General features: G+C 42.5%; 1 protein-coding gene across 9 annotated transcripts in view; it reads right to left on the bottom strand.

Moving 5' to 3' along the window:
* The window catches only part of lyst (lysosomal trafficking regulator), a 62,142-nt gene that overhangs the window by 7,917 nt on the left and 33,933 nt on the right, over positions 1-20,292 (bottom strand). For 8 of the 9 annotated variants that reach the window (XM_071481119.1, XM_071481125.1, XM_071481118.1 and 5 more), the window contains 31 exons: positions 18,923-19,134; positions 18,732-18,798; positions 18,024-18,133; positions 17,008-17,371; positions 16,760-16,916; positions 16,472-16,645; positions 16,199-16,359; positions 15,240-15,430; positions 14,404-14,649; positions 13,468-13,641; positions 12,442-12,591; positions 11,541-11,678; positions 11,267-11,465; positions 11,049-11,177; positions 9,540-10,164; positions 8,725-8,905; positions 7,829-7,998; positions 7,433-7,663; positions 7,094-7,260; positions 5,953-6,105; positions 5,098-5,289; positions 4,769-4,980; positions 4,463-4,672; positions 3,492-3,668; positions 3,237-3,313; positions 2,930-3,118; positions 1,873-2,018; positions 1,695-1,791; positions 1,445-1,506; positions 1,181-1,236; positions 919-1,071 (listed from right to left, as the gene is read on the bottom strand). In XM_071481119.1, coding sequence (XP_071337220.1) covers positions 919-1,071; positions 1,181-1,236; positions 1,445-1,506; positions 1,695-1,791; positions 1,873-2,018; positions 2,930-3,118; positions 3,237-3,313; positions 3,492-3,668; positions 4,463-4,672; positions 4,769-4,980; positions 5,098-5,289; positions 5,953-6,105; positions 7,094-7,260; positions 7,433-7,663; positions 7,829-7,998; positions 8,725-8,905; positions 9,540-10,164; positions 11,049-11,177; positions 11,267-11,465; positions 11,541-11,678; positions 12,442-12,591; positions 13,468-13,641; positions 14,404-14,649; positions 15,240-15,430; positions 16,199-16,359; positions 16,472-16,645; positions 16,760-16,916; positions 17,008-17,371; positions 18,024-18,133; positions 18,732-18,798; positions 18,923-19,134 — 5,570 coding nt within the window. The remainder of the gene's footprint in view (positions 1-918; positions 1,072-1,180; positions 1,237-1,444; positions 1,507-1,694; positions 1,792-1,872; positions 2,019-2,929; positions 3,119-3,236; positions 3,314-3,491; positions 3,669-4,462; positions 4,673-4,768; positions 4,981-5,097; positions 5,290-5,952; positions 6,106-7,093; positions 7,261-7,432; positions 7,664-7,828; positions 7,999-8,724; positions 8,906-9,539; positions 10,165-11,048; positions 11,178-11,266; positions 11,466-11,540; positions 11,679-12,441; positions 12,592-13,467; positions 13,642-14,403; positions 14,650-15,239; positions 15,431-16,198; positions 16,360-16,471; positions 16,646-16,759; positions 16,917-17,007; positions 17,372-18,023; positions 18,134-18,731; positions 18,799-18,922; positions 19,135-20,292) is intronic. The other variant, XM_071481122.1, reaches the window with a different exon arrangement.

Raw genomic sequence — 20,292 nt, 5'->3', positions numbered from 1 at the left:
TGATGTCAAGCAGATATAATGTTCACCCTCTTAGTCTAGGATATTAACAGGCTCACATTTACTAAATTGGAAATTCAAAAAAACTTCAACTGCAGGTTTAAACCTCTTGAATACATAAAAATTTGGCCTGATGATGGTTCTTGATGAGAAGTCAGAGCATCACAAAAGTGATTATAATTCATCCTGCAGGGGACACAAATGCTTGTACCAAAAACCAAAAACATATCAGACTAAACTTGAAGTAAACACAAAAGGAAAAAGAAATAAATCCTTTTTGTCTGTTTACACATGTAAGGTTTTGGCAAGTCCCAAGACAATCTAAGGACAGACCAAAATCCCTCCTGGAAACCCTCCATTTAATTAAACGTCAGTCGTCCGACCACGTTGTAACACTCTATCAGTATTGTGTACAATAATAACAGTTTTTCCTTACAGAGTATGACGGTGCTGTATCTTATTATCGTGACTGATTCCTGCCACAGAATACCACAGAGCTTAAAAGGCATCAGGGACAGAACAACATAAAGGCAATTCAACAATTAACTCTCACAGCAAGTTTTTTTTTTTTCAAGCTGCATGATTTTGTCTATTCATACATCTTTTTCTTTGAGCATCAGTGGGCTCTTTCATCTTGTCATTCTTAATCACAGTCCATACTGTGTGGCTGCATTTTAATATTCAAATGAAACATGGATTGAATTTTTCTCTTGTGATCTGCTGGGTAGTCTAGTTGTGGATGATAAGCACACTCAGTTCTTCGCGATAATGAATTGAAATAGTTCAAGTAAATATGGTGGGAGATGTAGTGTATGCCAGTCACGAACAACATCAACATTCATTTCAGTGTTTCTTTATTGAACATCCAGCTTTCCACAGGCTTCCCTCATTTTTCTTCCATGTGAATTGTGTTTGCCTCACCTTGGTGTTGTCAAAGGCTAACAGCAGGGTCCTGCCATTGGTGAGGAATATCTCCACGGCGTTGTCTCTTAGCTGCCACCAGCGCTTGTGCACCTCCTTGATCTCCTCGTACGTCCAGGAGAAGGAAGGTGCCTCGGTCTCCCCATGAAGGCTCTGTCCAAACACATAAACACATCCACTGCTGAGTTGCCAGGCAGACTCACATAAGGCAGTGCCACCCCTCTGGCAGAGAATAAGCCTGGATAGTTAAGCCTGGCTTTACCTGGTTGTCATGAGCATCAGCAGCGTTGTCCTCTACAAAGTACATCCCAGACTTTCCTGTGAGACAGCGCAGAGTGAGAGAGATTTGGTGTACTAAGAGCAAGACAAACAAAAGCTTCCCCCACTGAATAACTAACAAACACTCATGTGTGAGGGCAGAGCAATATTCTCTAGTGCCTCAGAGAGAGCACATTACTCTTTGTGCCTTGTAACCGGCTGAGTATATTATGCATGGAACAGCTGCGAGGGACGGTCAGTGACTTACCCAGAAGTAGCTCCCCTGCTGTCTCTCTGGAGGGGGCGACGCTGATGCAACGTCTAGTGAACCTAAGGACAAAAAGATATTTCTCATTCAAGAAATACACCATATGAATAAAGCATAGACATCTCTCAAGGTAGCACCAGTCTATTAGACATTTATGCGCCTTCCTCAAATCATCCTGGCTCCCTGTGACAGATGTGATGTTTACGAAAGGCTTACAGAGAGGGAGAGACAGAGAGGAGGAAAGTTATACCTGATGGGCTCACTGGTGGCTTTGTCTTTGACAGTGGAGGAGAAGGAGGAGTGAGTCTTATCCTCAAACATGAAGGACAGTGGTGGCTTCATGGTGTCTAAACAAGACATGAAGGTTAGATTAAGGCAGACAAACACACTAGTGCTGGACAGAAATTTGCCAAAAGGGGTGTATCCACCTTCAGGCTTGCGCCTGTCTTTGAGCAGGTATTTGTTGGGGATGGTGAGGTAGCATCTCTGTAGCCGCCGTCGCTCCCGGTTCGGCCCTTCAGTGGGATCTAGCTGCCAGGACGTTGGGTAGGATGTCTGGTCGTACCAAACCGCACTGAAACAGACCATGACAGCTGTCTGTAACACTTTGTCTACTCATATCAGTACAGAGGAAACCTGACTGCAGGATTGTAGCTACCAGTGAGATATCATGTCTTCAGACATGTTTTAGAAAACTAGGTGGTTTAACATCTTTCGTTTATACTCTACAGTTTTCATGGATTTCAAATGGTGAGTTTTTTAAAACCTAGTTCAGATTTTGTTTTTCAAGTCATAATCCATAAATTCATCATCACCATATTTACATTTGAAGTATTTGTTTCTGAATTTAGCTAATTCTGCAGGAAAATAAAATTTGCCAAAAAGAAAATTAACATGGTTCTAAGAATGGCAATGTTGGTCAGTCGCCCATTTTAGTCCTTGAAATTTGTGCAGACATTCATGTCCTCAGAATCACCAGTAATGACTGTGACAACTAATTAACTTAACTTCATTTAGTGCTACCAGAAGGACATATTTTAGTGTTAATAAGTAAATTTTGTTATAATATTTAGTGATAATTAGTAAATATTAACAACTAAGATGGTGAACATGCCAAATGTTGCACCTGATAAATATCAGCATTTTAGTGTTACTGATGTTACTGATGTTAGCAGGTAGCTTAAACCTGTGTGTTCGCACAGCCTGACCAAGTTGCTATCATGCCTGTAGACTCTCAGTTTTATTCTATGACCCTGCCTCACAGGATATGAATTTGCATATGTATTCATCAAATGTTTGCTTGATTTGTCTTTACAAATTACTCAAACTGTTTCAAATTAGAATGTCATTTTCCCTACAGTTTTTAAATGAGAAAATTACACAAAAATAAGTTGGAGACATATAATCATCATTACAGTAACGATTTAATTATTGCACTTAACGATGTTGCAAAAACCCATGTGAGAAATAAATTTCCATGCTCACCGGTCGTGCGTGAGTTGTTGCACCAGCTCCTGCCAGTGGCGGCTGGCGCTGAGGTCAGTCTTATAGAGCCCCCTGATGTGCTGGATGACTTTCTTTCTCTCCATGCCTTGCCGCAGAGACACATTCTGAGTGATATCAGCCGCAATCTTGGAAATGTCCTTGGACTTTCCATCAAGCCTCTGGATAAGACTGCAGAGGAGTAAGAAAGAATGACTTGAATAGAGAAGTTGAACAAAGACATGATTCTTACCACTATTTTCTTGTTCTGAACATCAATTTCGCTTTAGAAAAAAAAGCCCAGACTCACTTCCTCTGAGTGTTGGCCATTTTCTTTTCCCACGCCACTTTGCTTGTTTTCTCTTCAGCTTCATATTTGAATTTTTCCTGTGAGAATAAAGAGACAAGTAAACAAGTTCTTCGCATGAATTTTTCTGGCTAAGAAGAAAAGCTGACAGGCTTTACGGATCCACCTGCACAAACCAGTTGGTAGTTCATGTTTTATTTAAAAGCCTTTCAAGCTATTTTCCTTCCCTTTGACAATGGCTGTCTTTATAGGACTTACCTCTTTTATGGCCCTGAGCAAGTCTTGTTTGTGTGGTGCGTTGGGTGGGATGCAGCGATGGCCACAAAGCTTGAGAGAGGTCATGAATATACCCACGGCGTTCTGCTCATCTTTGGTGAGGCTGTCCTTGTGATCGTGCAGCATCTCATACAGGTACAGCGACAGCTTCGGTCCATGCTGCGTGATGGAGAGAAGCACGGATTAAAATTTCATTCATGTCTGAAGCAAGTTGCACACAGTGATGGACAGGAAACAGGCCTCGTACAGTGGCTGACCTTCAGTAAAAAGTCTGAGAGGAGGATGCAGAGTGAAAATGACAATGCAAGGGGGCCTGATAAAGAGCATGAAAACATCTAAGTCACAGTTATTTTAGCATCAAGGCAAACAAAACTAATACACTGTATACTCTCTTTCCCCTGATTTGGATATAGACTGGTAAGAATGACCAGAATTATAATATTTTAGAGCAGTGGTTCCCAACCTTTTGTAATTCATGGCCCACTTGAATATCTCAAAATGTTGCGGGCCACATCCAACCCTGTAACAACATGAAGGCCAAATAACATTCTCAGAGCACTTTTTATTTTAATGATAAGGATCAAAGATTCAGGATTGAACTGAAAGCAGGGCAAGCTCAAGGTTTCTTTTTTGTTTGACACAGGAGGGATCACTTGCCGATTAAATGTCTCTCGACAGTCTTTCCTTTTAATTCTACCTGTTGCTAACCAGATATCAATTTTGATACTCCAGTTTTTGCCATGGATGTAATCTTTTAGCTTGCTATCAGACTGAGATTGAAATGTTTTTAAAGATCATTTCGTTTTAAAACATAATGATTTGTCGGCCCACTTGCAACACCCTCGAAGCACACAGGTTTGCAACCACTGTTTTAGGCTAGAATACCTGGTAGCGGCCAAGTTGACATGTGAGGTGACAAATGGATTTTAATGATGCATTTCCGTCACACTCACCTCTAGACCCGGGCTGAGACTCTCCTTGAGGATATCCAGATGTCTGGGATCAAACACAAACTCCAGCGCCTCCTTCCTGTCAGACAGGGGATGCACAGGGCTGAGTGTGTGCACCAGCAGGCGGCCAATTTGGACCCGGAACGTGTCGCGACACGACCACAAGATCCTTCGCCACTGCTGATGTGGGGCTCCTCCCCGACCTGTGCTGCCCTGTGAGACCACAACCATCGACACCCAGTTTCACAACTTGGAAGTCACATTAACTCTTTACAGCTAAGAAGAGCTTCACAGTGACTTATGACCTACCAGGCTAATTTTGATCCCATCCATCATGAGTTTGAGGATGTCTTTCTGAAAGCTCTTCTTGCTGGCAGGTGGCAGGGTGAAGGGAGTAGGAGAGTGTGGGACAGAGGCAGAGCCACTCTCATCCTGGGGTTGATCACCTGGCTCTGGTGTGAAAAGCTGTTGGTCTGGGGAGTCGGGAATATTCAGCAGGTCAAATAAGTCCTGGCTCACATCTGAAACGACAGACACATTCAAACAGAACCAGGATTAGACAGCAGGCTTGGTTTATGTTCCTATGAGGTGAAGGACAAAGTGGAGTAGATAAGTGGAAGAAGAAAAAGCTTTTTAACCATGATAAATGAGTCTGTTGACAGCAAGAACCACGAGCCTCTGCAGCCGTTGGACGAACTCAGTCTCGCTGGCACGAATGGGGTTTTCCTGGCTCATCCTTCTCTGCATCATCTGGTTGAGCTCATCGCTGGCTACAGAGCGCATCCGCATCAGCAGAGAGTCAGTCTGGGCCAGAGAGAACCGGCGACGGCCTGCAAGCACAAAATTGGTACGTGCTCAGTTGTGAGAGCTCATGATGGTATGCCATTTGTAAATAAAAGCACACATACGTCATCTCCTTTCAAGTTCAGAGTAAAGTTATGCAAATGTCTCATATATCATTGAACACAAAGAAGATTATAAGGATTCACTGATCAAAATGCCATCTGTGCTGAAATGCTTAACTCTGATTTAGTTAAGCATTTAAATGTGCACAAACAAAGGCACCAGTAGCACACAAGGGTACTGGGCAAATCAACCCCCAAAGTGAGTTGGGGGGAAAGGGTGAGTTCAGTGCAAACGTGGGAGACATGCCCCATGACAGGGAGGATGTTCTCCGCTGTGGACCGCAGTCCCAGCTACCTGCGTCACAATGGAGCATGTAGGATGGAGCTCCTGAGGGGGAGGGGAGGGGGGAGTCCTGAGACAGGAAGCTGAAAGGAGGGGACAGGGGGATCTGGCCATAGGAGCAGTAGTGCTGTCTGGGGATACGAGGGATAATGGAGTCTTTCATGGCAATGGAACCTTCAGATCAGGACGAGGAGAGGATCAACAAACAGACAGGTGAGAGTGGAGCAGAGAAATACTTGAAAACACATGGTGGCCAATTTTGCCTCCACACTTCAGATCATGTTGGATCACTCTGAAACACTCACCTGCGATGCTCTTGCGCTTCTGATGGATGGCATGATGGGGAGAGCTTGGTGCATTAACGGAGCTGCTCAGCCTCTGAGGTTCCTGATTGGCCGTCGTCTTTATAAATTCTATGGCTGACTGAAGGACGCGGAACTGCAAAGCCACTGACATCTCTGGGAAAAATAGAGATAATGAACTTGAGCTGCCCTGTTAGAAGTCTCTTAGCGATAATATGCTTCATGGAAGAGCCAATCAGTACAAATCGCATACACTGATTTTCTTGTACTTTTCTCTTAATACTCTGTTCATTGTATCAGTGTTATGTGCATCATGTCCTGGCAATTTACTGAGAGGTTCAACAGTTTCTTCAATGACATAGCATTGAGAGCTGCAGTAATATCATCTCATTTTTCTACTAGTGACACTGTTAAATATATTGTGGTTTCATCTGCTGATTTCTAATCCTTCTTTCTGATCTTGGGCAACATTTTTATCAATGAAACCTGTCCACTAGCAGAGCAGAAAAGGCAGTTTTATATAGCACTTTGGTATCATAGATTATGCTAATGATCAAATCTTACAAGCAGACACCTTTTCATGAACAGGTCACATTAATCAAGTTAAAACGAGAAGCTTATGACGAGTTTGTGCAGCTAAGAGAGTTTGCTGAGTCTGACTTGGGGAAAAGAAGAGAAGGAAAAAGGAAGGTTCTGTTTCTGCTTGGGGGTCACTGGGGGCAATAATACAGTTAAGTGCAACAACTAAAATGACAAACCACCAAAAATAAAGGGTGCCATGTACAGAGCCATAATGCCTTTGTAATGTTTTTGTGATCACATAATGATTATATCAGATCAAAAGAAATTGTAAAGAAATAAGCGCTAATGGGGGAGAGATGGGAAGATATTCTTCAGAGAGCAAATTTAGGGACAAATGAGAGAAAATCATTTAGTGGGAAGATGGAGATGTGAGATATTTCTCAAATTATATTTTTTTTCTCAAATGAGTTTCCACTCTGCAGTTGTAGATAATGGAGTGACAGCCCCGTTTCTTTCTGCAGCAGATCATGACAGCTTGATATCACCACAACTGCAGAGCACAGGAGATGACAACACTGATATATTTTGCATATGTATTGAATTTCAGAAATTCAGTTCTCACCCTGTGTGCGACGCATCTTGCTGGTCTGCATGAAACCCAACAAGGTAATGAGGTCCTCGATGATGCGGAAGTACTGGGACCCTGAAGAGCTGCAGGAGTGGATAGTCACAGCTACTAACAGCTGCTGGATGTCACACACCAGGAGCTTGTAGTCATTCAGGGGAATACTGCAGAGGGAGGACAAGGAAAACAATAAAATATGAAGCAGAGGAAGTGAGTCTAACACCGGTATATGCCAGATCAATGAACAGTGAGAGGATTAATGATTTAATTCATGGCTCAGAGGTTCAAGACAAAACCCTTGTTTGAATGAATCATCCTCTGTTCGGGCAGCCATACCCGTTCTCCATGCCGTTGAGGGTGGAGAGGGTGTTAAAGAGCACGTAGAGCAGCCCGTGGTCTAGCAGGATGTCTGCCAGCTTGGGGCAGGCATTAAGGAGCTGCAACAGCATACACAGGATGTTGTGCACTAAGGAGTTCTCATACAGGGAGTTCTCAATAAGACCCAACACTGGGATAATACAGCGTTTTCTGAAAGGTGAGATATTTTCCATCTCCTCCAGGTCCAGACTGGAAAACAATACAGAAAAGAAAAATAATGGTGAAATGTGCACAAAGATGTGAGCATCAAACACATGGATTCATATAGTAGACAATACTATGCATAATATTAGATCTGGTGCCTATGGTGCACAAGACATTATGACTTGACAAGTGTGTTGTTCTTGGACTCACTCTTCCTCTAGGCCCACCGGCCGCCCAAATAGCATCTCCAGGAAGCATTCAAGGAGCCCCTGGCTGCCCTGGTGGATATACAGCTGGTTGGCCAGCAGGGAGAAGCCATGGTTCTTCAGGAATTTCTCCTTCTGCTCCTTGAGGGCTCGGCTGAAATAGGCATCTAACAACTGGGAGAGAGGGTGAGAATAATATCAGATTACAAAACAACAGTTTTAACATTTTTAGATTTCCATCCTAACTCCTCTCTTGCTTTAAATAATACTCTGTCCAGCATGTTTTGTAGTTCACACTCATCTCTGTTGTGACCATTAAAAGGCCACAAGAACAGTATTTTTTCTTATGATCTTGAGGCACAGGTGAACAAATCTTCAACAAAGGCAATTAACAATCTATTTGCTTAGTTCACATAAAGACTGGGAACAGGTGGCAGCAGGTAGCCTGGCTCTGTTCAAAAGCATTATATCTACCTACCAGCACCTCTAAAGCCCACTTATTAATATTCATATCCCATTTATTTAATCTGTACAAAAACCAAAGGTTAACAACATCTGTGGACTGTTTTTCTTTCTGGCTGTTCAGTCTTTGCAACCCGATGGTTATTTTGCTGGATGCACTTGGGTACAGAGTTTCTTCTTAACTGGCTACAAAACTCTTACATTAATGTTGCACGGCAGTTTCACTCTCTGTGAGCACTTTGAGAGAAAAGTGTTCGCTAAAAGCATAAAACGTAAAAACAAATGTGTGAATGTGCCTCTTGGGTCGTGAGCAAAACCATCCTACACTGGGTAACAGCACAGTGACAACTTAAGTGTCGTAAAATTGACTCCTGGTGCTGAATCAGCTCAACCTGCTTTAGAAGACATGTGACTCATCGAAGAGGATGCTGAACCAACCTTCATGACTCCTTGTTGGATGAGAGGTGACGAGTGGTTGACCAGAACAATGAGTGCCTCTGGCTGGATGAGTTTGTCCATCACCTCCTCAAGCATGAGATCAGGCAACAGCAGCAAGACGCCCCTCAGAAGATCATAGAGTCCACAGCAGATCAGCACCAGGCAGTCCTCAGTACTGGACCTGAGAAATGCACAGCTTAGACTTTAGTGCTGAATCACTGTGGATGAATAACTAGCCTAATTCCCTCTGACAGTGCTCTCAAAATGGCATGTTAAGAAAACTTAAAAAGGATATTCTAAGATAATTTTAGGTTTTACAGAAGGCTAAATTTTGTAACATATTAATGTCACTCACTTGTGTAAAAAAAAAAAATAAATCAAACATTTGAGAAAACAGGATTGCAATTAACAAATCTCTTTTTTTATTTCATCTTAAACCAGCAGCTGGCAGGCAGAAATAAACTGAAACTGTCACTAGAGTGCAAATCATTTTCAAAGTTAAGGAGACTGAAGATTATGTAAATCCCTAAACAGGACGTCTTTATCAAAGAGTAGCTTTGGTCGAGGTATTTACCTATTTGAATTTATTTAAAACAAAAAAACCCACATAGACATACAATTAGATAAAGTGTTGGTGAGACTGTTAGTGCTCACTGTCAGTCATTCATAGCTTGGCTAAGGTTTGATATGGGCTGACTTAATTAATGTTGTCAATAGATAATATCCAGGGTTCAGTTATAACATCCTGAGATTAACTTCTTGATACACAGTAATCAAACAAGCATGCCATTATAAAGGGAATTATAGCAGCGTACCTGTCGTTGGACTCAGTCTTGCTGTGGGCCCTCTCATAGCCAGGCGAGTAAGTGTAGCTCTCCCAGTCTTCAGGCATGGAGCCTCGGTCAGCCGCACTGGGCCAGCGGCCAATTGCCAGAGAGCCATTTGGAGCTGGGAAGGCCAGGCCTAGACTGGCCAGGTTGCTGTGGCTCCTCTGGAAGGACTGGATGCCTTTCAGACTGTCAGGACGGCGCGGCGCCTCATCACTGGCCCAATCAAACCTGTCCTCAGACTCTGCCACCCCTACGCTTCCCTCTGCCAGACTGTCCACCTCCGCCGCCTCGTCCCGCTCCTCCTCCACGCTGATGGAAGGAGTGCGTTGGGCTCCTCCCTCACCTATGTCCTTAGAGTCACAGATCGTCTTGGCCGATTCACAGCTGCTCAGGAGCTGCTCATCACCTCCACCCTTCTTCAGTGTTTCTGTGCTGCCCCGTGTCTGCTGAGTGGCGAGGGAGACCCCTTCACCTTCACCTGCCTCATTTGAGCCACCGTGTCCTAGTCGAGGTGTCAGCAGCGGGGAGGAGTATGGAGATGGTGCCAGACTAGGTGGGCGTAACGACTGATCATCACCTCCATGTTCAGGGAAAGGAGCGTGGAGATGGCCTGGAAAACACAACAAAATGATTCAGCACTTATAAATTATTCACCTTTAAAACTGATGGATTCAAGCGGCCTATTTGTACGCAGCTGCATTGTACAACGCTTGCACTGAAAACAGCAAAATTGATGAAGGTGATGAATAACACGATGTGGCAGAGCAGAGGCATGGCTGCTCATTGACAAAATTGTGCCTTTAATTACAGCGAGGCAGAAAAACAAGTATCTCATGTCAGCAGGGTGAGTGCAGGAGATGTCAATTGTTTATATATTTTTGGATTACATCTCACTGCAGTGTTGCAAGTTATCACAGCCAACTCTGTTTCATTTATACGGCCCTTTCCCAAAGTTATAAAGTGCTTTACAAGAAATACAAAGGAATTACATCAAAAAAGCAAGGTTATGACGACAAAGGAGGCTTATAATTGTAAAACTGAGTGGGACAATAAAAGATAAAAGGGGAAAAAAGGCATAGCTAAGAAGATATATAGGATGTATAAAAAAAGAAGGGTTCTGTGAGAAGAGCTGTTATGAGCAGCAGTTAGATTAAAATGTGGAGGGAGATGGGAGGGAGTTTCACAAGCACATATAATGACCTAATGCTCATACATCAGCTTTTTCCCAGAAATAATGGTGTTTACATTAGGTACTTAAAATAAAACTCTGGTGACTACAATTCATCACAGAGAGAAAACAGGGCTGACACAGCACTAAACATGTTAAACTAATTTTCGTTGGTAGATGGACATGCACTCATAAAAGCACTGCTGATCTCTCCATTTATAATGTCATTCAAAGCAGCAAAGTGAAGGTTTGTATTTAATCATCTTCACTGTGTTTGGTGCAGGGAGCGCCTCAAGGTCAGTGTAATATAGTTAAAGCAGCTGTACCTTCATGGGGAGCGTCAGCGAAGACAGTCGGGGAGAGTGAGACCACAGAGCTGCTGGCAGACTTTCCTCCACTGTTGGAGTGTCTCAGGTACATAATGGACTGCACCTTCTCCTGGTACAGCTTCCCATCTGACAAACAGACATCAAAAGAACTCAGTGCATCAATTTAATGGAACTTTGATACAGAGGTGGTGCTTTCAAATGCGCTGCTTCCTCACCTATATGTAGTGAGAAGTAGAAGCTTGATGGAGTGTGGCAGACGTAGGTGTTGGTGGGCGGGTGAACAGCCAGCAGGAAGTTGTAGATCAGTTTGAGCAGGTCCATGTCTGGAGGTGAGCCGAGTACCTCCTGGATGATTTTGACGAATGACAAACAGACTTCCTGTGGGATGGCAGTCAGATGCTCGTCCCGATGCTCCTTAAGACAAACAAAACGTTGTTAGTAACAGTCTCTGAGAAAAGGAAGGACAGCAGGTTTGTGACAGATACCTACCTGTAACACCTGGCAGGTGAGCAGGAAGCGATGCACTACTTCAGCCTTGAGGAACTGACGGATGTTGAAGACCTGATGAGGGTGGTGCACCCTGATGAGGGTCTCTAAGGCAGCAAGCAGAGTTTCCCACACTCCACACTGACAGAAACAACACAATCAGAGAATGAACAGAGAGACAGACGTGGTTCTTCATCGTCTAATGGTGGGGTTGCGCATCCAATCACTCCTCATCAAAGTAAAACAGTACTTAAACTCATCATTGTTGCTTCTTTGTTTTTATCAGGGTTTATCTTTTCAATATCTTAAAATTTGGATGACATGAAAAATACCATCTGAAGTGCAAACACTTCAGTTTATCCATTTATTGTTTACCGGGCCAGACTGCATAGTTCTCAATGTTTGTCAGGGCATAAAATAAAAGTTAGGACAAATTTACTACTTTTTAATTCTGGTATTCTTTGAAGAAACATGGTAAAAGCTAAAATCAATGAGCCTGCGACTGAGTGTAGCTCCAGAGGTGAATGAATTTATTACTAGCTCCTCACTAGATGAAGATGTTTTGGACTTTCTGCCCTTAATGGGGAATTAGCAGACCTTGGGAGAAAAAATTAATATGACATCTGCACGTTTACTGTAGGGGATAGAACTGGCTGAAACTGCAGTAGCAGAATTTTCTTTTCTTACTTTTATGTATTACTTTATTTTCATGTCTGATTGGAAAACAACAAATTACCAGATCTTGGAAAAACAATATAAATGGGAAATTAAAGTTATGCAGAGTACCACATTATAATTTCAGTATGTATTTGGCTTTATGACTGTGTGATTTAACGCTGCATTTGCTGACTTCATTTTAGTTTCTAACAATCACCAATCTGGGCTGAGTGATGTGTGTCTTTACCTCAGCCTTGGCCCAGATTTTCCAGTCCAACAGGACATCTGAGAGAAGCCTGATATCCTGCACCACAGCGATGGACTCAGTGTCCAAACGAAACTGCCCATCTTCCCCCAGGATGAGGATGGGTCCACTGCAACACCCATCCAGCAGAGTCTACAGAAACACAATATGGCCACCACATCAGAAATACAGCCACTTGTACAGTGTCTCTATAATAACTTCCAGGGTGCTGTTCACTCTAATCAGACACATACCTCAACATATTGATGATCACTATCACTCCAGAAACAACCTTACAGTGCAGAACCCCAGACAGGAGGAAAATCAATAAGCTCTCCATGAAATTTTTTGGAGTGCTTATCACTCTGTCAAAACCGATGCCATTTACTCCTAGAACAGCCCCGATTGTATTGATCAAAGTCTATCATTTGTGACCAGCTTCACTGCAGTGGTCATAAATCTTGCAGTCCTTTGGGTCTCTGGTAGTCTGAGGTGAGACAGAAGCTTGCAGTCTTATCCAGGTAGTTACATTATTTATTGTCTGACAAGTGAATTCAGTTATAGTCCAGTAAAATAGATTTGTTAAATAACATTCACTGATTGTACTGACCTTTAAATAGAATAGTACAAATAGAAACAAAAAAAAAAAAAACAATAACTGTAACACAACATGTTTCTTTTCATATATGATTATGAGTGTTTGATACACTACACTACTTTTATCTGCGCTATACAATTCAGTATGTGGAAGCCTAAAGTGACAAAAACAATCAGGGCTACTGTGTGACTCAATGTTTCATCAAGTCAGACAGAATCCATTTCAGCCCACAGCCATCACATAGCTCAATTACAGACACAGCCAGAGGGTCAAGTAACAGCAGGGTCACCAACACCGGCTCAGAGAGGCACCAGAGTGTTGGGCTGGATCAGAATCATGGTGAAGACGAGAGTTGGTGAATACATTTCACCGCACACATCAGCAGAAGTCGGTGGAACAGAAAACACCAAAGAGTTCAAGGTGTGACTCACTTTCAGCATATGATATCCCACGATGCATTTGGACTTTATGAGGACCTGGTGGATCATAGAGTAACCATGGTAACAGTCCATCTCGTGGATGCGGTGTTGGTTAAACTTGGACAGAGACAGCAGCACCTGCAGGGCCAGAGCCTGGGTCTTCTCACAGTCACTCAGCTCCACCGTCTGGATGCCGAGAGCCCGAGAGGAGGGATGAAAAGAAAAGGAAAAAAAGAAACAGAGCCAAATATGTGAATGTTATGTGTTGCTTCTTACATTATTTCACACTGCTCTCGCTACAGTAATTGTGTTCTCACAAAAGCACAGAGAGAGGCCTATTATCAAACTTTACCTATTATCAAAGTGACCTTGAAATATGATCTCAGCAATATGACTTTCCTAATCCTGCACAGGTTTACATTGACATAATAATTTAGGTCACGTTTTCAGAACAGGATGGGAAGTGTAGCTTATAACGCAGTTCACACACAAACAAAAGTTAATTAATTTTAAATACTTTTAGGAATACCACAGCGTCGTTATTTTCCTTTTCTCTTGAAAATGTTTTTTTTGCAGGGCTTTTTTGTGGCACTATATATCTATATGAAGCAGTACATAACATGACATAATTGACATAAAATGGGTTTCCAAATTTGCCTCTATGGCATTTGACAAGTAAATGAGTGTCACTTAACAATTCAACATTGTGCTGTTTATATTGTTTGTCAGATCAAAGAACTTGCAAAGAATTAACAGAATTTAAAGCATTCAGTACGTGTAAAATAAAATTTGTACTTATGCTCTTGAACAGATTTTTAATCAAACGGTCACTTTCCTGCTTGAAATATATCTGTCTAAATGTCACATTAGGAATTCCATAAATACCACAGCAGCTGGGAATCCTGACCTTTACCTCTAGAGCTTTATTTAAGATATGGATCATCCCACCTGGGCAAAGAGGAAGACAAAACTTCCTGTTCCTCCAATCTTGTGCAGGACGCTCTGCAGGCCTAGGGTCTCAGTGGGAAGCAGAGCCTTGAGGGCGTTGGGCTCCAGGGAAAGACTCTGTACCTCTTTGGAGCTGAAGGGCCGCTGGGTAACTACCGTCTTAGCCTGACCCTTCAGTCGGATTACGGGCTCATAAATAGTGTAGACTCTGGGGCTGCTGGGGGCATATACTACTGCCAAGCTCTCCTGTGCAGAAACACAATGCAGACATTTAATTGATATCTTGTAACGTCACATAATTTCTAATATTAGGTATACAGCATATTAATATGGTAAAACTAGCCTCTAGCACTGATTAGCTCCTGGGCTAGACTTGGTCAGAGTATAAGATTATAAAGATGTGAAGAGGAAGTCATTCATTCTTCTTGTCTCATTCCCTTCATTTCTTTTCTTTTTTTAATCAGCTGAGCTTTTATCAACATAGCTATTAGCATTTAATGGGAGAAAAACTATTTTCAGTCTCACTGAAATAGCTGCAGCTTAACTGCAATAGCTTTTTCCATTGGGGAAAAATTACTTCCTACCACGCTGTATCATTAATGACAACTAATTGGAACAGCACATTACTCATGCACCGTGAAATGAAACAATAAATGAGACATAGGAGGGATTTGCTATGCCTACAGAGCACTTGAATCACAAAGTACAATTACAGGGTTTAACAGCAGTCAATTTGCATTTTAACAGAAACCTTCTAACACATGAAAGAGTGCTGATACTAAAACATTTCTTTGTGCATTTCAAATTTTAAGTGCATGTTGTGTGTTGTGACATACAACCAAAGCTGTTGTGTCCAGGTCCTTGCTCTTCAGCAGAATCTCTTGTACATGCTCACACTTCAGCCCTTCCATAGTGACAAACTTGGAAAATGTCCCACTGGGCTTGCCATATTTGCAGGGCATGATCGAGGTGAGGTCTGGTCCACTGGTGTACAGGTAGAAGGCCTCCTCAGATCCTATTCTAGACCCTGAAATATGCAGAGAAACATATAGTTAGAATAACAAACACACTCACAAAAGCTTTAAAATATAAATGTATTTTATATGACTATTTTTACAATGGCAGGACATGTGGGGAGTTCTTTGAGTTCTTCTCTAAGAAATATCTTGGCATTCTTGATATATGAAGAGATTCAACCCCATTAGTAAATGATGTATATTAGTGCATCAATAACCCATTAACATATGTTGTGATGTAAAGGGAAACCCTTAAGGCACCGTGGTGCACCTTGATGTTTTATTTTATGTTTCCATTAATCTTGCTGTCTTTCTTTTCTGCTACCCGCGATATATTCCACTGACAGCCGAGAGGTTAAATCTTGTATAAAGACATCAGCTGGGTTCACAGGTTGGGATCGCCCAGACACAAGCCATTCACAGCCAATTAGAGGCAACAAGAGAAGTATTCAGTCAGCCTCCTGAGAGAATGCTGAGTATCTGCGGCATGCCACACATCACACCAGCCAGAGTTTTTTTACAACCACCAGGCTGGATACACTTTTAAAATATAACTGCACCACAAATCATTTATGTACAGTATGTACTGTTTATTTAAAAGAGGTAAGAGGTGTACCACCAGGGAGCAGGACAGAGGGCAGATAGATTATATAAATGATTAAAACAGACGTATTGGATGTAGGATAACATGATGAGTGTCTGACTGAGAGTAAGTGTCTGAATTTATGGACACATATTTCCAGTCAGATAAATAAGACAGGAGTTAGCAAGAGTCCTACCATTGAAGAGAAGCACAGTGCCCATGCTCCAGCGCCAGACCTGCTTCAACAGCTCCTCACAGGTTGGCATACAGTGGCCCAACATGCAGAAGGTTTTGTTGCTGTCAGATGATAAACTTGACTTTCTGGGTAGGGTGTAGTCCAAAGAAACCTCACATTTCCTAAAGAAGAGAGCAACTCAAGTTGAAGTAATGTTTACTAATTTACTAGATTTGAAAATAAACTGCCACTGTCCACAAACTTCTTACTGTTGCCATTATACATGTTCCTCACCTGATACCACACACCCAAACAACCACGCGGCCACGGATGTTCTTCTTGCCCTCTAGCTGCTGAGTGTAAGTGAGGCCGAGGTGCTGCCACTGGCCTGGCCTGAGCAGCCCCTCACCAGAGTCTGCCTGCGCCAGCAGCCCTGCTTTTATCTCATCGTTTGGGTCTATACAAATTCTGAAGGAAGAACACAATACAATACTTCAAGGTTAATAAACTATGAACGGTTAAAAGAGTAGTAACCCATTCTTCACTCATGTCTTTGAGGCTGCAGTTTACAGTGGAGCGTACCTGAATGTGAGAGAGCCTGTAGAGAAGTCTGCCCACACTTGAAGCATCAGTGCCTTGGAGCCCATGGACAGAATATGAATGAGACGTTCTTCTACTAATCTTGTCCCAGGCTGAGAGGAGCCCTGGTGCGTCTCAGCTGCAGGAGGGTTACTCTCTTCTGGAAAAACAATGAGGGGAGAATCTCAGAACTAGTTTATTTTTATGGACATTAGGCATAAAAGAGTCTTGGTGAAGGATCAGTTTCTCACCCTTGTCTTTGTGCCCGTCCTCCTGCTCTGCCACCCTCAGCCACATAGAAGCGCTGAAGCCGCTGGCCATGTGGGGCCAGCAGTTCTGTCCTACTAGGGGCAAGTGGAGAGGAGCGACGTGCCAGGGAGAGGAACGCAGGTGGCATGGCCGGTACTCGGTCTCCCCCTCTCTGCGCCCAGGGGACAGTTTGCCCTTCCAGAGCAAACCAACACTTTTCCCCCCAACAGCACCATTCTGTCTGGAGCCAGGGGACAACCCTCCTGGTGTTGAAGCTCCAAGGATTATTGGAAAGGTCAGGTAGTGGAGAGGTTCGATATTAACGTTGGCTTCAACAACTTGCAGGATGCCCTTCAGTAAAATCTCCTGGCAGGTAAGAAAATAAATGACCAGTAATTATTTTTTTTTATCACTAAATTAAGTAAAATAAACAAAAAATTATAACCACACATTACTTAGCAGTGTAGTTGTTGTAACTGTGTGATTCATCTAAAATGGCAGAATTAAACCTGCAATAACCACTGAGTCTTGAAAAAGAAGCAATAAACTACTCATAAATAAAACAGAAGGATGCAGCAAAACAGCTTCTTAAACTGAAAGATATGGGTAGCAGTGCAAAAACAGCAACACAATCATATGTGTCCACTGCAGGGTGGAAAACACAGGTCACATGTCATTACATTCACATGGTTAAAAATACTCCTCTTCTTCTCCCCTCTGGAAAACTATTTCAAGGAGACAGGTTATTGATGATGTCTGCTGCCAGACTCCAATTAAACCTGTGGTAATAGTTTGAAGCATCACATCTGTTCCACATCCACTGGTGTTAATGGTATATAGAACGAAGTGGACGCACGGGAGCATTATGTCTTTTAAAGAACCAAGAAGCAAGAAGTGAGAGGACATTGACAGGAACAGGAAGGATGTGCTGACAATGTGAACATAAGATATCAATGTCAACACCCTGAACGCAAGCTAACAGTGCATTGTTGAGTGACTGATAAGGTTTGCTATTTACAGTAGGTGGGGTCTTCTCCAGGAAGAGGCGAATCAATAGAGCCAGTTCCTCTGCTGTGATTCGCTGGCTCACCATGGCAACCAGCAGCTCCACTAGCACAGTCTGGCAATCTGTATGTAGATCAATGACGAGCATATTACGTAAACAGTTTTCATTCACTTGGGCATACACCAGAACACCACGGACAAAAAAAACCACAAAACATCATCACTCCCTGCTTTGCTATGAGCAATAAATATCTCTGCTGAAGAAAAACACAAACAAGTGCATTAGATTCAAGTGCAGAACAGATATTAGTACATACTAAAATCTAAAATATAGAGTCTGAGGATTATGTACAAATTGGTCAAAAAATTATAATATCAGCCATAGTGCATTTTATGTTTTATCCATGAGAAACCAGTCAAAATGTCAGGCAGGGAAAAAAAAAGCTAATAAACACTGCAAACAGGGTACAAGCTATTTTTTTTCCTTAGATCTTTCAAATGGCAATATCTTACAATGCCAAATTAGGTAAACATAACTTTGATAAAATACATTCACAAATAAACTGAACCTTTAGACCCCAAGGACCCAGTTGAAATGTCAGCAGCGGGAAAAAAAACACAGCAAACTGAGTGTTCCCAGTTTTTTTTTTTTCTAGATGTCACACATGAACAATATCCTAGTGTCAGATAAGCCAAAAATAAGCCAGGAGGAATAACAAACCTGTAAAGGAGGGGTCTGTTTGGCTGAGGATGTTGTGGAAGCCAGACAGAATGGTTTTGACTCCTCCCTGGGAGGACCAGAAAAGGGGTTAGTCATATTCCTCACAGCACAGTTGAGGAGAAAAGAAAGACAAATATAACTGGTGAGGCAGTTTAAGATTAGTACAAAGAGGAAGAAGTGGTCAATCTGACCTGCTCATAGAGCAAGGCTGCATTGCTCGGGTTGGCGTGTACAGCATCCAGCAAACTGTGAAATACATGACTCAAAACCTCCAGATCTGGGGAGCCTGTGGCAAGAAGCTGCAGCTCCATTGTGCAGATCTCCGGGAACAGCAGCATGCCCCGCCTGGGCCTGTCCACCACCACTGCAAACTCACGCAGCTCAGCAGACTCCACCTTCACTCCTAAGAGAACAACCAGGACATGATCAGAGACACAACGAGAGACTTACAGAGGGACGTGTAGAGATGCTAAATGCCACACTGACTGGCACACCAAACATGCTAACACAGAAAACACACACTGCCAGATTGTGTTGCGTTAAACAGCTTCACCATCCACAGGCATTCCCTGCTTCTGCTCCAACCTCCCATCTTGGAGGCAGCTCATAAAAAAGAATTAGCCTCAGTCTTGTGCTCAGTCTCAGAGCAGCATGGGAGTCCCCTCATGATTTACAGGAGAGCAGCCCAGCAGGCTCTCATGCAGCTACTGGGACCTCCTTTTATTAATAAAGCTCTCCCTGTACACAACTACATAGTTTTCCTCATCTTAGATGTTCACACAACCAAATACAACCATTTCAGTATATACAAACCAAAAAGGGATATGGCAAACTGTCATATCCCTTTAATAACAGTTAGTATTATATTTAGATGTGTTTGGTATGAAATTGAATTTAATTCTAGCAAACCACAACATATCATTTTTGTTGTGTTTTCTGGAAAATAAACATAATCTTTCATTCTAAAATTATCTCAATTAACCTCATCTCATAGGTTGTGTAACTGAATGCAAAAGTGTGTGTGTAAACATAGTTAAGATACTTCATAAAAACATTGATGTAGTATCAGTTAGGTCACGCATGGGATTGTGAGGAGAAAGCAGTTACTGGAGCCAGTAAAACCTTAATTTGGGCATGAAGAAGAAAGCCTGGGGAGAAAAGATGTATTTCCCATTGAACCAGGATGTTCAGTGTTAAGGAGAGACAATCTGCTTGATGCCAAATGCCAAAAAACTGTTGTTCGAGTTAATTCATCTCTCTATCTAGCATGAGGTCAGTGTTAAAGATTGAGTTAAAGAAAGAGTTTTTCAGTAAGAGGAAGTCTCCATTTGATGGGCACTTTAAGTCACACGATTTAGCTCATGAGGCCACAGGGTGTAGTTGCCTGCAGTTGTAAAACATAAAACAATGACTCCATTCTGAGGGGATGAAAAAGTAAAAAGAATATAATTCAGGCCACGTTCTTAACCTGCGAGACCAGAGTGGGGAGGCAGGGCTGATACAAGAGGCTGTTGTGAGGGGATAAAAAACATGAAGGCTTGTTTCTGCCGTGTCATTTGTA

The sequence above is a fragment of the Trachinotus anak genome, unplaced genomic scaffold, assembly GCF_046630095.1.
Source record: "Trachinotus anak isolate AG129_WGS33_773 ecotype Australia unplaced genomic scaffold, CSIRO_AGI_Tana_v1 ptg000007l, whole genome shotgun sequence".
NCBI classification, from domain to species: Eukaryota; Metazoa; Chordata; class Actinopteri; order Carangiformes; family Carangidae; genus Trachinotus; species Trachinotus anak.
The sequence above is the reverse complement of the archived record's forward strand: the minus strand, read 5'-3'. Positions and strand labels throughout refer to the sequence as shown.